Below are 12,497 nucleotides of genomic sequence, written 5' to 3'. Positions count from 1 at the left end.
GTTTAGTCAGTCTGACTTTAATTATTCTGACTTTGGTCTGAGTTTATTTAGTCTGACTTTAGTCAAGAGTTTAGTTAGTTTTACTTAAGTTAACCTGACTTTGGTCTGAGTTTATTTGGTTTGACCTTCGTTAGTCTGACTTTGGTCTGAGTTTAGTTAGTCTGACTTTGGTCTGAGTTCAGTTAATCTGACTTTAATTATTCTGACTTTGGTCTGAGTTTAGTTAGTTTGACTTAAGTTAGCCTGACTTTGGTCTGAGTTTAGTTGGTTTGACCTTCGTTAGTCTGACTTTGGTCTGAGTTTAGTTAGTCTGACTTTAGTTTGTCGAACATTAGTCAGAGTTTAGTTTGACTTAAGTTAGCCTGACTTTGGTTTGAGTTTAGTTGGTTTGACCTTCATTAGTCTGACTTTGGTTAGAGTTTAGTTAGTTTGACTTAAATTAACCTGACTTTGGTTTAATTTGTACATTGCATTTCCGGAAACAAGAACCCGACGTGTCGTGTATGAACGTACAGTGTGAGCAGTCAGATCGTATCAGAGTGTCGGTCCGTACAGTGTGAGAACATGCATTGTGAGCTGCGCACATTCGGGCTCTGAGTTTGAGCTGGAGCTGAGGGCAATGATTGAAAAAAATTGCACAGTGTATCCCAGCCTTAATACTTTAATTATTCTGACTTTGGTCAGAGTTTAATTAGTCTGACTTTTGTCTGATTTTAGTTAGTGTGACTTTAATTAGCCTGACTTTAGTTCGTCTAACTTTAGTTATTTTGAATTTGATTAGTCTGACTTTAGTTAGTCTGACTTATTTTTCATCACTTTAATGAGATCTGAGTGATGCATGTTCTACTTTCTGCGTGATGCTGGTGTTAAATGACGGTGTCGGTGTGTGAGTAGATAAGCTGCAGATTACTGTTACCATGTGAGCGCGCACTTGTTCCGCGCACACACGCTGAGTCGGTAGGAGAGTTACTATAAAACTACACACACTCAATCTCTCACACACTCAAACTCCACACACAGAGAAACGCGCGCGCACACACTGAAAACATCAGATCAACCACGCACTCCGTGTTCCGGTGGTTCGCGGACCGACCATGTCCTCCTCTCGCAGCCCGCCGCTGAGACTGTTTCTCCGGACACTGACTCCCGTGTGTCCGCTATCCTCCTCCAGAGCTTGGTCCAGCCTGAGCGCGTCCCGCCGCGGGCTGCCCCGGGAGAAGCTGCCTGAGGCCGGGGAACAGGTGCCGGGGTCGGGGCCCCGGGCCAAGGTTCTAACCCTGGACACCATGAACCCCACCGTGAAGAAGGTCCAGTACGCAGTAAGGGGGCCCATCGTTCAGAGGGCTGTGGAGCTGGAGAGGGAGCTGTCTGAGGTCAGCCACTTTATTAGACACACATTAACACAGCAGTGACACACACACACACAGTCCTTACAGAGACGCTCACACAAACATTGGTGGAAAATGTTTAAACCTTAAATAAGATACAACAGCATTGGGCCCTTCAAAATAAGAGCCCTGAACATCGTGTGTGTGTGCGCGTGCGTGTGATAGAGAGCGAGACTGCATCAGTCTAATAATGTTTGTGTGCTAATCCTGGTTATTATTACAACATTAATAATAATGTGTAGTAGTGTTGTTGTTGTATCTCCTGTCATTGACACTAAGAACTTCACATTGTGTTGTTTTACTGCATCAATCAATCAAAGTCCGCCACTTACTTATCGTCGTGTGTGTGCGTGTGCGTGTGTGTGTGTGTGTCAGCGACTAATCAAAGTCCACCAGTTACTCATTTTCAGACTGTCCCAGTTTGTGTGTGTGTGACTCTGCAACAGTCTAATAGTGTTTGTGTGTTAATTCTGGTTAGTACAATAACATTATTATTATTATTATTATTAATAATAATAATTTGTGGTGTTGTTGTATATCCTGTCATTGACACTAAGAGCTTCACATTGTGTTGTTTTTCTGTGTGTGTGTGTGTGTGTGTGTGTGTGTGTGTGTGTGTGGTAATCCAAAACAAAGCTCCTGTTGTTCTCGGGGTTCAGAGCAGCTCAGTTAATGGTTTTGTGTTATAAACTACACACAGTATAAACTACACACACAGTGTGGGAGCATGAGCTCTTTGTGTTGTCCTAACCATTACCATGGTAACCGACACACAAAGAGACGTCTCTCCACACATTGACCTCAGAGAACGTGTGTGTGGCGTCTTCATCCAATCAGTGAAACTGTCTGTCATTGAGGACTGACTAGTTAGCAGCAGCTCACTGTGTGTGATGCTACAGTTAAACTGCTCCTCCTCCCTGCTCCACATCTGCGTAACTGTCACCTGGAAACAGGAAGTGAGTCAGTCATCAGTTAGAATAGACACCAGATTGATCAGAACAGCAGTGCAGATGGGAATGTGTGTGCAGTCAGAGTGGTCAGCCTTAACCCTCACACACACACACACAGGGTGTTATTCCTATCCTACTCTTTGATTGGCTGAGGCTCAGAGACGCCTCCTCGCAGCTGTGTTTTTAGGTTCCTTGTGTTCCTAAACTTTCAGCATGTGTCCAAACATCTGGTACGACCGTGTGCACATACATGCACCGTGTGTGCACGCTGTGTGTGCACGTACATGCACAGCGCTATGAGGCACAACTCAGCTGATAAACAGATGAAGTTACACTCGTGTCTGTTATAGATCATTTTCAACCATGTGCTTGCGTAACCACGCGCCACCATATTGGAGGATATACAAACAAACAAGACAACATCTGCTAACAGCATGTCTACTAATGTGTTCACTTTTGCAACATATTTCACCACCCTCGATGTCATAATTTATTCAGTACTAAATAATATGACTGAAATATCATGATTTGTTGAATATGCATGTCTCCTTATGCAGAACAGCTCAAATTACTTCACAAATTGTTGTGAGTACATTTTTTTATTCCTTGTTCAATAGTTTGCATAAAAGTTTTTAGAAAGCAATTTTGGTAAATATTTGTTTCGGTAACCAGTTACATTACTAGATAATTTACATGACATTTGGATAGTTGCCTCCTCACAGATTATGTCCGCAACCAACAGCAGCACAAAGGGTGGGCATTTTGCTAAGAAACAAAGTGTTAAAAGTGAACCACACGTGCTCAAAGCTCCGCGTTAGTTTGCGTATATCCACCAACATGGCCGAATTTCGTTTCGCAATTGTTATGCAAATCGGCTATGACGTCACGTGAAAACCATCTACAGCAGGGGTCACCAACATGGTGCCCGTGGGCACCAGGTAGCCCGCATGGACCATGTGAGGGGCCCTCAGGAGCTAGTCACCAATGAGCTCCATCTAAAATTTGATTTACTTTCCAGGATTCAAACTCACAAATATAAATGATATGAGATGTAGTTACTACTTAGTAAAGTTAAAAACTGCAGATAAAGTGATCTTTAAAAGTTAATTTTCACTGAAACATTGTAACAAATGTTTTTAAGTGTTGCGGATCTAGTGTATAGTTGTAGGTGGATTTTCTATAAATTTTTATGAAAATGAAACAATTGCATACATTCGGAGAAATAAAGTGTCAACATTTCCTACCTTTTAAGTTACTGCTAGCCTTCCTTGTTATTTTACTCTCTATTGAAAGTGAAACTGTGAAAATATAGTATTTAAGAAGTGCTTTTCTAATTGGTAGCCCTTGGGACCATGCAGTACCTATGAAGTAGCTCACAGTTTCAGAAAGGTTGGTGACCCCTGATCTACAGGCTCACAGGAAACTAATACTTCTGGTGTGCGTGTGCGTGCATGTGTCTTTCTTCTGTGTTTTTATTTCTCCATGTGTATAAAGTGTGTGTTGGACATGTTCAGAGTGTGTGTGTTTAGTGTCTGTTAACGGTGTGTGTGTTTCAGGGGGTGAAGAAACCCTTCTCAGAGGTCATTAAAGCAAACATTGGTGATGCCCACGCCATGGGCCAGCAGCCAATCACCTTCTTCAGACAGGTGGGTGACTTCTCCCTCACAGGCTATGAAACACGCGGCTCATGGACCAGAGTCGGCCCGTCCACTTCCTCTCATTACGGTGTTGGAGAATTCACTGACGCTTTTATTTTGAAAAGATGGATTCACATTCGTCTCTGTGTATGTGTGTATTTCTCTGTCTGTGTGTGTGTGTGTGTGTAGGTCCTGGCTCTGTGCTCCTATCCTGAACTAATGAGTGACAGCTCATTTCCTGATGATGCAAAAAGCAGAGCCAATCGGATACTTAAGTCGTGTGGAGGTCACAGCATAGGTTAGTGTTACACTGATGATTCTCAAACTGGGGGGCGTGCCCCTGGGGAGGGGTTAGAACGGCCTTGCTGAATATTTATCATTTAAAATATAATATTCTAAATGTGATCAAACATTTGATGTAAATTTTATCTTTTTTTTAATGAAGTGTCATATTTGTGTATCTCTGTGTGTGTGTGTGTGTAACTCTGACTGTGTGTATCTCTCTATGTGTGTGTGTGTATCTTTAAATGTGTGTAGGTGCCTATAGCTCCAGTCAGGGTATAGATGCTGTACGTGAGGATGTAGCTCGCTACATTGAGCGCAGAGATGGAGGCATTCCCTGTGACCCCGCCCACATCTACCTGACCACAGGAGCCAGTGACGGCATCATGGTACGCTCACCTTCATCATCATCATCATAAGAACCCACACAGACTCCTCCCACTGTTGGAAATAATGATATGTGTTTGTGTCTCACTCAGACGATGCTGAAGCTGCTAGTGTCTGGTGAAGGTTCGTCACGTAGTGGGGTGATGATCTCCATCCCTCAGTACCCACTCTACTCCGCTGCTCTGGCTGAACTGGGCGCTGTGCAGATTAATTACTACCTGAACGAGGAGCGCTGCTGGAGCATGGACCTGAGTGAGCTGCAGCGCTCCCTGGAGGAGGCTCGACGCCACTGCAACCCCCGAGCTCTGTGCATCATCAACCCCGGGAACCCCACAGGTACCCAATCACATCATCATAATCAGCGTCTCCATGATGACTCCTCTCCTCAGGTCAGGTCCAGAGTCGTCAGTGCATCGAGGACGTGATCCGGTTTGCAGCGAAGGAGCGACTCTTCCTGATGGCTGACGAGGTCAGACACACGACCCCATCCTATAATAACATCCCATAATAACATCCTATAATAACATCCCATAAGAACATCTCATAATAACATCCCAAAAAAAAATCTCATAACATCCCATAATGACATCTTAAAATAACATTACAAAAAAACATCTCCTAATAACATCTAATAATATCATCCCATATTAAACGCTTCAACTAACCAAACATTCCCTGTCAGAGAGAAGCTGTTTTACGACGGTTGATCACAACACGCTTATTTAAGCCACGTGATTTCAGCCTGATACGTGCGTGTTCAATGAAAGGGGTGGAGATTGCAGCGTCTGACCAATCACTACAATGGAGAAAACTGGCAGAGCGACCTTTTTTACAATGAGGAACAGCTTATGATCTTAAATAAATATAATGAATTTAAATACATGATGACAGCGAAGAGCAACAGTGTAGCAGTCTAACGCTAACACCAGGTGGAGCTTTTATACTCGCTCAGATCTGAGCCACTTCATAATTTGGTCCTGACCAGATTATGTGTTGCTTAAGTTTAAAATTGTGAATAATTAAAATCCGTAATTCAGATCAAAAACAACACTGTTGTTACAGAAAAGGCAGGAATGAAAGAACCCAGGCAGGAAGCTGCTGACACTGTTAATGTGTAAAAGCGTGATATTATTCACCATAATAATCAAATGAATGGGATATCCCATTCATTGGATTAATATCATAAATAATGTCACGCTTTTACGCATTCACAGAGTCGGCTGATGAAGCCTGTGTCTCAATCCGTATGTGCGGACGGGTGAAGTCATATATTAATTAATTCTTATATTACTTCACCCATCCGCGCATACGGATCAAAACACAGGCTTCTTCAGCTGACAGCTGACTCAGTCTATCAGATATTAATATATATCTTTCCTAAAGGATGTCATCTGCAAATTAAAGGATTGCATCAATGTCTAAATATTATCGCTCTCCTGTCAGCTGTCAGATCAGATCCACACAGTGACGTGTTCACACATCACCTTTTATTGGACAGCTCACTTCCTAAGAGAAATGATTGGTCAGGAGGCGGGACTTTATCACTTGCTAAAATATTAGCCAGAGCAAAACCTGCTCCCGACCAGGCTAGTCGCTCAACCTTAGTTACCATGGTGATTTAGCTCCGTAAGACATTAGCCAGCTTTGTAGTCCAGCATACACTGATTAAATCCTGGAAGTTAGCGCGATAACAGATAATCTCGCTTCGTACCATAGATAACATCTCATAATAACATCCCATAATAACGTCCTATAACATCTCATAATAAAATTCCATAATAACATTTATAAAAACATCCCATAATAACATCTTATAACATCTCATAATAAAATTCTATAATAACAACCCATAATACCATCCTGTAATAACACACAGCTGTAATAACATCCCATAATTACAGTGAGGCTCCGCCCCCTGCTGGTGTACCATAATAATAACAGGAGACTCCGCCCCCTGCAGGTGTACCATAATAGTAACAGTGAGGCTCCGCCCCCTGCAGGTGTACCATAATAATAATAACAACAGTGAGGCTCCACCCCCTGCAGGTGTACCAGGACAACGTGTACGCTGAGGGCTGTCACTTCCACTCGTTTAAGAAGGTTCTGTTTGAGATGGGTCCAGAGTTCTCAGAGACAGTGGAGCTGGTTTCCTTCCACTCCACCTCCAAGTGCTACATGGGAGAGTAAGTCCTCCTCAGGGGAGCTTACAGGTTCTCCTGCTGGTTCTGACCCATGCCGTGCTCTCAGGTGTGGGTTCCGTGGAGGTTTCATGGAGATCATCAACATGGACGAGGAGGTGAAGGTGGAGCTTAACAAGCTGCTGTCGGTCCGTCTGTGTCCTCCGGTTCCTGGACAGGCTATGATGGACCTGGTCGTGAACCCCCCTCAGCCTGGAGAACCCTCCTACCCCACCTTCATCAGGGTACGTTCCCCCTCCTCCTCCTCCTTCTTATGATGATGTTGTCTCCTCTTCCTCCCTAGGAGCGTTCCACCATACTGGGCTCCCTGGCAGAGAAGGCCCGGCTCACGGAGCAGGTTCTGAACACGGTGGAGGGGATCAGCTGTAACCCTGTCCAGGGAGCCATGTACTCCTTCCCTCGGATCTTCATCCCTGAGGGCGCAGTCAGGGAGGCCACGGTACCTAGCTCCGCCCCTCATCCCTGGCACTGTAATACCACTATGTTCCACCAGAGGGAGGCACACCTTAGTGTAGGAGTCTGTGATTGTATATAGGAGCTTTATTCACTCACAGATCAGACAGGAAGTGACAGGAACGAACAGAGAGAAAAACACAGGGGAACAGGAAGTAATGCTAAGGAACAGGAAGCAAGAGGGAAAAAAACATGGGAACAGAAAGTGACGGGAAAGAAAAGGAAGTAACACAAAGGAACAGGAAAAACACAGGAACAGCAAGTAACAGGAAGTAATGCGATGGAACAGGAAGCAACAGGAAAAAAACACAGGGAAACAGGAAGTGAAAGGAAGTAACAGGAAAAACATAATGGAACAGGAAATAAAAGGAACACAAAAGAACAGGAAAAAAACAGGGAAGGAAGGATAGGAAGGAACAAGCGAACGTGATCATAAACCAAAGAAACGATCAAATTAAAACAGCAGTAATTCTAAAACGTGTGTGTGTGTGCAGGTCAAAGGTCAGCTTCCTGACATGTTCTACTGCTTGAGGCTCCTGGAGGAAACTGGGATCTGTTTGGTTCCAGGAAGTGGCTTTGGACAAAAGGATGGGACGTACCACTTCAGGTGAGAAGGGGGGGCGCCTTGTTTATAAACACGTAACGAGTCTGAGAGAAGTTTATGACACTGTGCACCCAGATTCATTCATTTATTTAATGTGCTCACCAGTGTTGTGCTAGTTACTGAAATTATCATAAACAAAGTAACTCAGTTACTATTTTGATTACTTACACCAAAAAGTAATGCGGTACTGGAAAAAGTAACTTTTGAGTTACTTTGAATTAAAGAATGTATTATTTATTTTGGGTAATTTGTGTCCATACAGTTTCATATTAGTGCTGTAATAATATAATAATCCACTGTTGATCAACTGCTATAAAACAACCATAAATGATGTGCATATAAAGCACAAAGCAGCTGCTCCAAAATTAAAACAGTAATTTTTCAGCCTTAGCACAGTAATGTAAAGTAAGCTGTGAATATTCCAGGTGCACATTCTGCTGTTGACAATGCTTATAAAAATAAATGTGGAAAAACTAATTCACAGCTTTTTTCTCAGCTACACAATGCTAAACATATCAGGCTAATGAGCTGCTGTTAGCATTGACTCAGCAGCAGCGACAGGCTGCATATTCACAACAACATACCGTACAATAGTTTGTCTGACCTGTCCCTAAATAACAGTCACAGTCCGTTAAAATCCAGTCGCAGTGTTAGCTTAGCTTCACTGATGCATCTTTTGGAGACAAAAATGATGCGTGTATTTCCACTCTGAGAAGCTCACGCATTGATTCGCCATGATTGGCGCACGTGATGTAAACAGAAACATGCTGACAATGCTTCTTCTACTGTTTAACCGTGTTTGGCACAGCATCCCGCAAAAATATGTTGCACCACTGTAAACAGGAAGTACGCTACAGCTAGCAAAGTAACGGTAACAGCGTTATTTCTTTAGAAATATATTGCGTTACAGTACTAGTTACTGTCAAAAGTGACTTGTTACCGCCCAACACTGGTGCTCACATATCAGAGTTATAGATCCATGTGATATAGATGAGTCTGACCTTTGACGGGCGACCGTGGCTCAGGTGGTAGAGGGTCGTCTTCTGATCGAGAGGTTGGGGGTTCGATCCCAGTACTTGACTATGTGTCGAAGTGTCCTTGGGCAAGACACTGAACCCTAAGTTGCTCCCAGTGGTCAACAAGCGCCTTGCATGGCAGTCCTGTCCCACTGGTGTGTGAATGTGAGAGTGATTGGGTGAATGAGCTGATATGTAAAGCGCTTTGAGACTGCTTCAGTGTGGGGATAAAGCGCTATATAAATCAAGTCCATTTACCATTTGACCTTCACATTAAACACCTGAGTTTATGAAGAAACTCTAACTACACGAGCTGTGACATCATGGCTCTGTGACTCCGCCCACAGGATGACCATCCTTCCTCCCAAAGAGAAGCTGCAGATTCTTCTCTCTAAAGTTCAGGAGTTTCACCAAAGGTTCACCCTGCAGTTCTCCTGAAGCCACGCCCCTTTATAGGAGGACCAATCAGTGCCTTCCTTCATACCTGCTGCCTTCATCACCTGTGGAGGACTTTACTGTTAAATCTGGGAACAATCACACACACACACACATTGCCTGTAAATTACCAGTAGGTGTTGGTGTCCTGTGGGCGGAGCCTAACAGGGAGTGATCACATGACTGCGATTCAATAAAGTTTGTTTCTGTGATTCTTTTTTTATTTTTTATTCCTTGTCCTTTGCAAATTCTGTCTAAGGTCAACACTACAAGAAGTGCAATCTTTTTAACAAAGCAATGCATGTTTTGTTATTGCAATTAAATAAATGAATTTATTTTATTGCATAATTCAAACCATCACCAGCCCTCCCTAAGGAAGGGTAAGAAATACTTTATTAAAGGGAGGATGTAAAAAGAGAGGGCAGTGTAACACCTAGGTGAGGGGGCAACAAGGAGGAGAAACTCAAGGTGGGAAATGGAAAGGGTGTGGAAGAGTTGTTATTTTAAAGTGAGATGTGAAGTTGTAGTTGTGTATATTGTGTTTATTGTGTTGTGTACTCAAGTCAGTCTGGTGACAAGTGTGAAGCTAAGGTATAATGGTGGTGGCTGTGGACAGAGGGAAGGAGTGAGTGGTAATACCTAAAACAGGTATTTTGGATCAACATGTCTAAGGTTAAGCCCAGTATGAGTTTTATCCCACAGCCCGAGGCGTGCCATTGCATCTTAGACCAATGGATGTGCATGAACCGTTACTGTAAACGAAGCCAGGCCAGTAGAAAGAGCGGGGGCCGTGGAGCCCCAGGCCACCACCCCACAGCTGAGAAACCCCCCAGAAGCCCCCAAAGATCCCAAGCCAAAAGGCAGCCACCGCTCCCCATATACACACCTGAGAAAGCCCCAAGGAGCCGAGGAGCCGAGGACCCAGCGCACCCCGCCACCGACCCCAATTGAGCTATTTACAAAGAAAGCAAGAATGCATGTTATTTTGCCATAAGAGGGCGCCGTTGAATTGTTATTGCCCACAAACAGGAAGTAGTTGTTTGATTTGACGAAGAAGAATAAAAACATGGCTGACGGAGTAACGTGGTCGTTTTACTGTGCTGCAACGAAACCAGCCTCAGTGTCAGTCATTTCCAGAAGAGGTTAAACTAAGAACCTTAGGAATTAAAGATTAGCCTCTACACTATGTAATCTAAACAAAAAAAATCACATATGGCATGACAGCTAAGGACATGTTTCTTAACACTAAAATTTTGATTTGAGGTTTTTCAGACATATTTAAAAGTTGAAAATTCACAATAATTCTACATGTAGCCCCTTTAAATGGATTACCCAACGTCACGTCTCTGTCTCATGGGTTAATTATTAAACGGAAACACGACGTTCAAACAAATGGAATAAAAACCTATTTACGTCACTCATGATGTGTGAAGACAAGCAGCAGGAGGCGGAGCTAGAGCATGAACATCAGAAACACGGTATGAATGCATTTGTTTCAGGCTGTAATGGACCCTCATTAAACAGCAGCGAGAAGTTTGCACATTTGCAGGCTAATCATTGTGTCAGTGCCCAATTCTTTCATGGGCCTGATCATTTCAGATCATTTCAACACATGCGCGAAACACGTCAATATCCGGTCGGCCTATTTCACGACAGTTGTGTACCATTTAAAAAAAAGTTTAAAACCCTGCTATTGTAAAAATAATTAGAAATGTATGTTTCGAGTGAATTCCGATTTATTTTGGTTTTTATTTATTTTCTGTTTGGTTTTTGATTGTCAATGTTGTGTATTGTTTTTCGCCATTGTTTTTTTTTTTTTAAAATTAAATAAAAACGCCACAAAACAGTCACTTATTTACATGTGTACTATTAAAATATTTAACAAACGTCGTATGGTCGGTTTACATTCAAATATCACATCCCAGGAGCTCTGTCAGAAAGAATGCGAGTGAAGGAAGTGACGTAGTCTCTGAAACGATCAGGCCCGCGAAGGATTGGTTACGAACACACTGTTAGCACACAGGCTAATCACTGCTAGCACACAGGCTAATCACTGCTAGCACACAGCTAATCACTGCTAGCACACAGGCTAATCACTGCTAGCACTGTTTGTGTGCCCGTGAGTGAATGTTTATTGGTTTCCACGACAGTGAATACTTGAGAGAGAGGCACATTTACAAATAAAGTTTCAGCGTTATTCCCATTCCAGGTGTGAGATGACCAGAATTGATAAAAACTATCGAAATAAATCTATTCAGGATCCACTGAATCAGTGTTTTTCAACATGGGTCAGGACCCCATGTGGGGTCGCCTTGAGTTTAAATGGGGTCGCCTGAAATTTCTATAAAATTGAAATAGATTTTTAATTTAATTAATTTTTAAAAAATTATTATTCTTTTTTTTTCTTTTCTTTTTTTAGTAAAACGACAATCTTAAGCAACTGTATTTCTGTACTCTGACTTTGTGAATCTAATTCAATTAAAATGCAGTAAAAAAAACTATATCTGAGCTCAAACATGATTAAGAACTTATTCTTGAAAGAAAATGTCTGGGGTTGCCATAAATTCTTGATATAAAAATGGGATCACAACCCAAAAAACGGTTGTGAAGCACTGCATAAATCCTGATTAATTCCACTCATTTGGAAAATGAGATTCTTTAAAATGTGTATCACGCATTTATTCCATCATTATGATACAATACTTTGAATAAAAAGAAAGAAGTGATTGAAGGTCTGGTTCTTTGAGTGAAGTCAGGTAAAACATCCAGTGAAGAGAAGAACTTTTTAAATTAAGAACAGACGGAATTAAGATCAATTGGTTTATTAAAGATAAACATGATCAGGTCAAAGGTCACCAGGGGTCAAACTGTAATTAAAGAATATAATCTGGGATTATTGGAAGGTGAGCCAGCGTTTGTGATGATATAATCAGGGATTATTCAAACAGGATATATTACGGGATTATTGGAAGGTGATGTAATATGGGATTATTTGAATGGGATATAATCTGGTATCATATGAACGGAATGTCATCTGGTATCATTTGAATGTGAACCAGTGTTTGGGATGATATAACCTGGGATTATTTGAACAGGATATAATTTGGAATTATTTGAAAGTGAGCCAGAGTTTGGGATCATATAATA

General features: G+C 42.2%; 1 protein-coding gene across 1 annotated transcript; it reads left to right on the top strand.

The window, feature by feature from the left end:
- The first annotated feature begins 996 nt into the window (after positions 1–996).
- On the top strand, positions 997–9,562 carry LOC114479746 (alanine aminotransferase 2-like). Its single transcript, XM_028473586.1, has 11 exons — positions 997–1,373; positions 3,895–3,984; positions 4,165–4,273; positions 4,513–4,646; positions 4,737–4,980; positions 5,034–5,113; positions 6,691–6,827; positions 6,892–7,066; positions 7,126–7,281; positions 7,790–7,902; positions 9,263–9,562. The coding sequence occupies exons 1-11, from the start codon at positions 1,095–1,097 to the stop codon at positions 9,351–9,353; spliced, it is 1,608 nt and encodes a 535-aa protein (XP_028329387.1). The 5' UTR covers positions 997–1,094; the 3' UTR covers positions 9,354–9,562.
- Positions 9,563–12,497: the final 2,935 nt, after the last annotated feature.

Source organism: Gouania willdenowi, chromosome 17 (genome assembly GCF_900634775.1).
Source record: "Gouania willdenowi chromosome 17, fGouWil2.1, whole genome shotgun sequence".
Classification (NCBI taxonomy): Eukaryota; Metazoa; Chordata; class Actinopteri; order Blenniiformes; family Gobiesocidae; genus Gouania; species Gouania willdenowi.
Note: the sequence above shows the minus strand (reverse complement) of the source record. Positions and strands in the feature narration are given on the sequence as shown.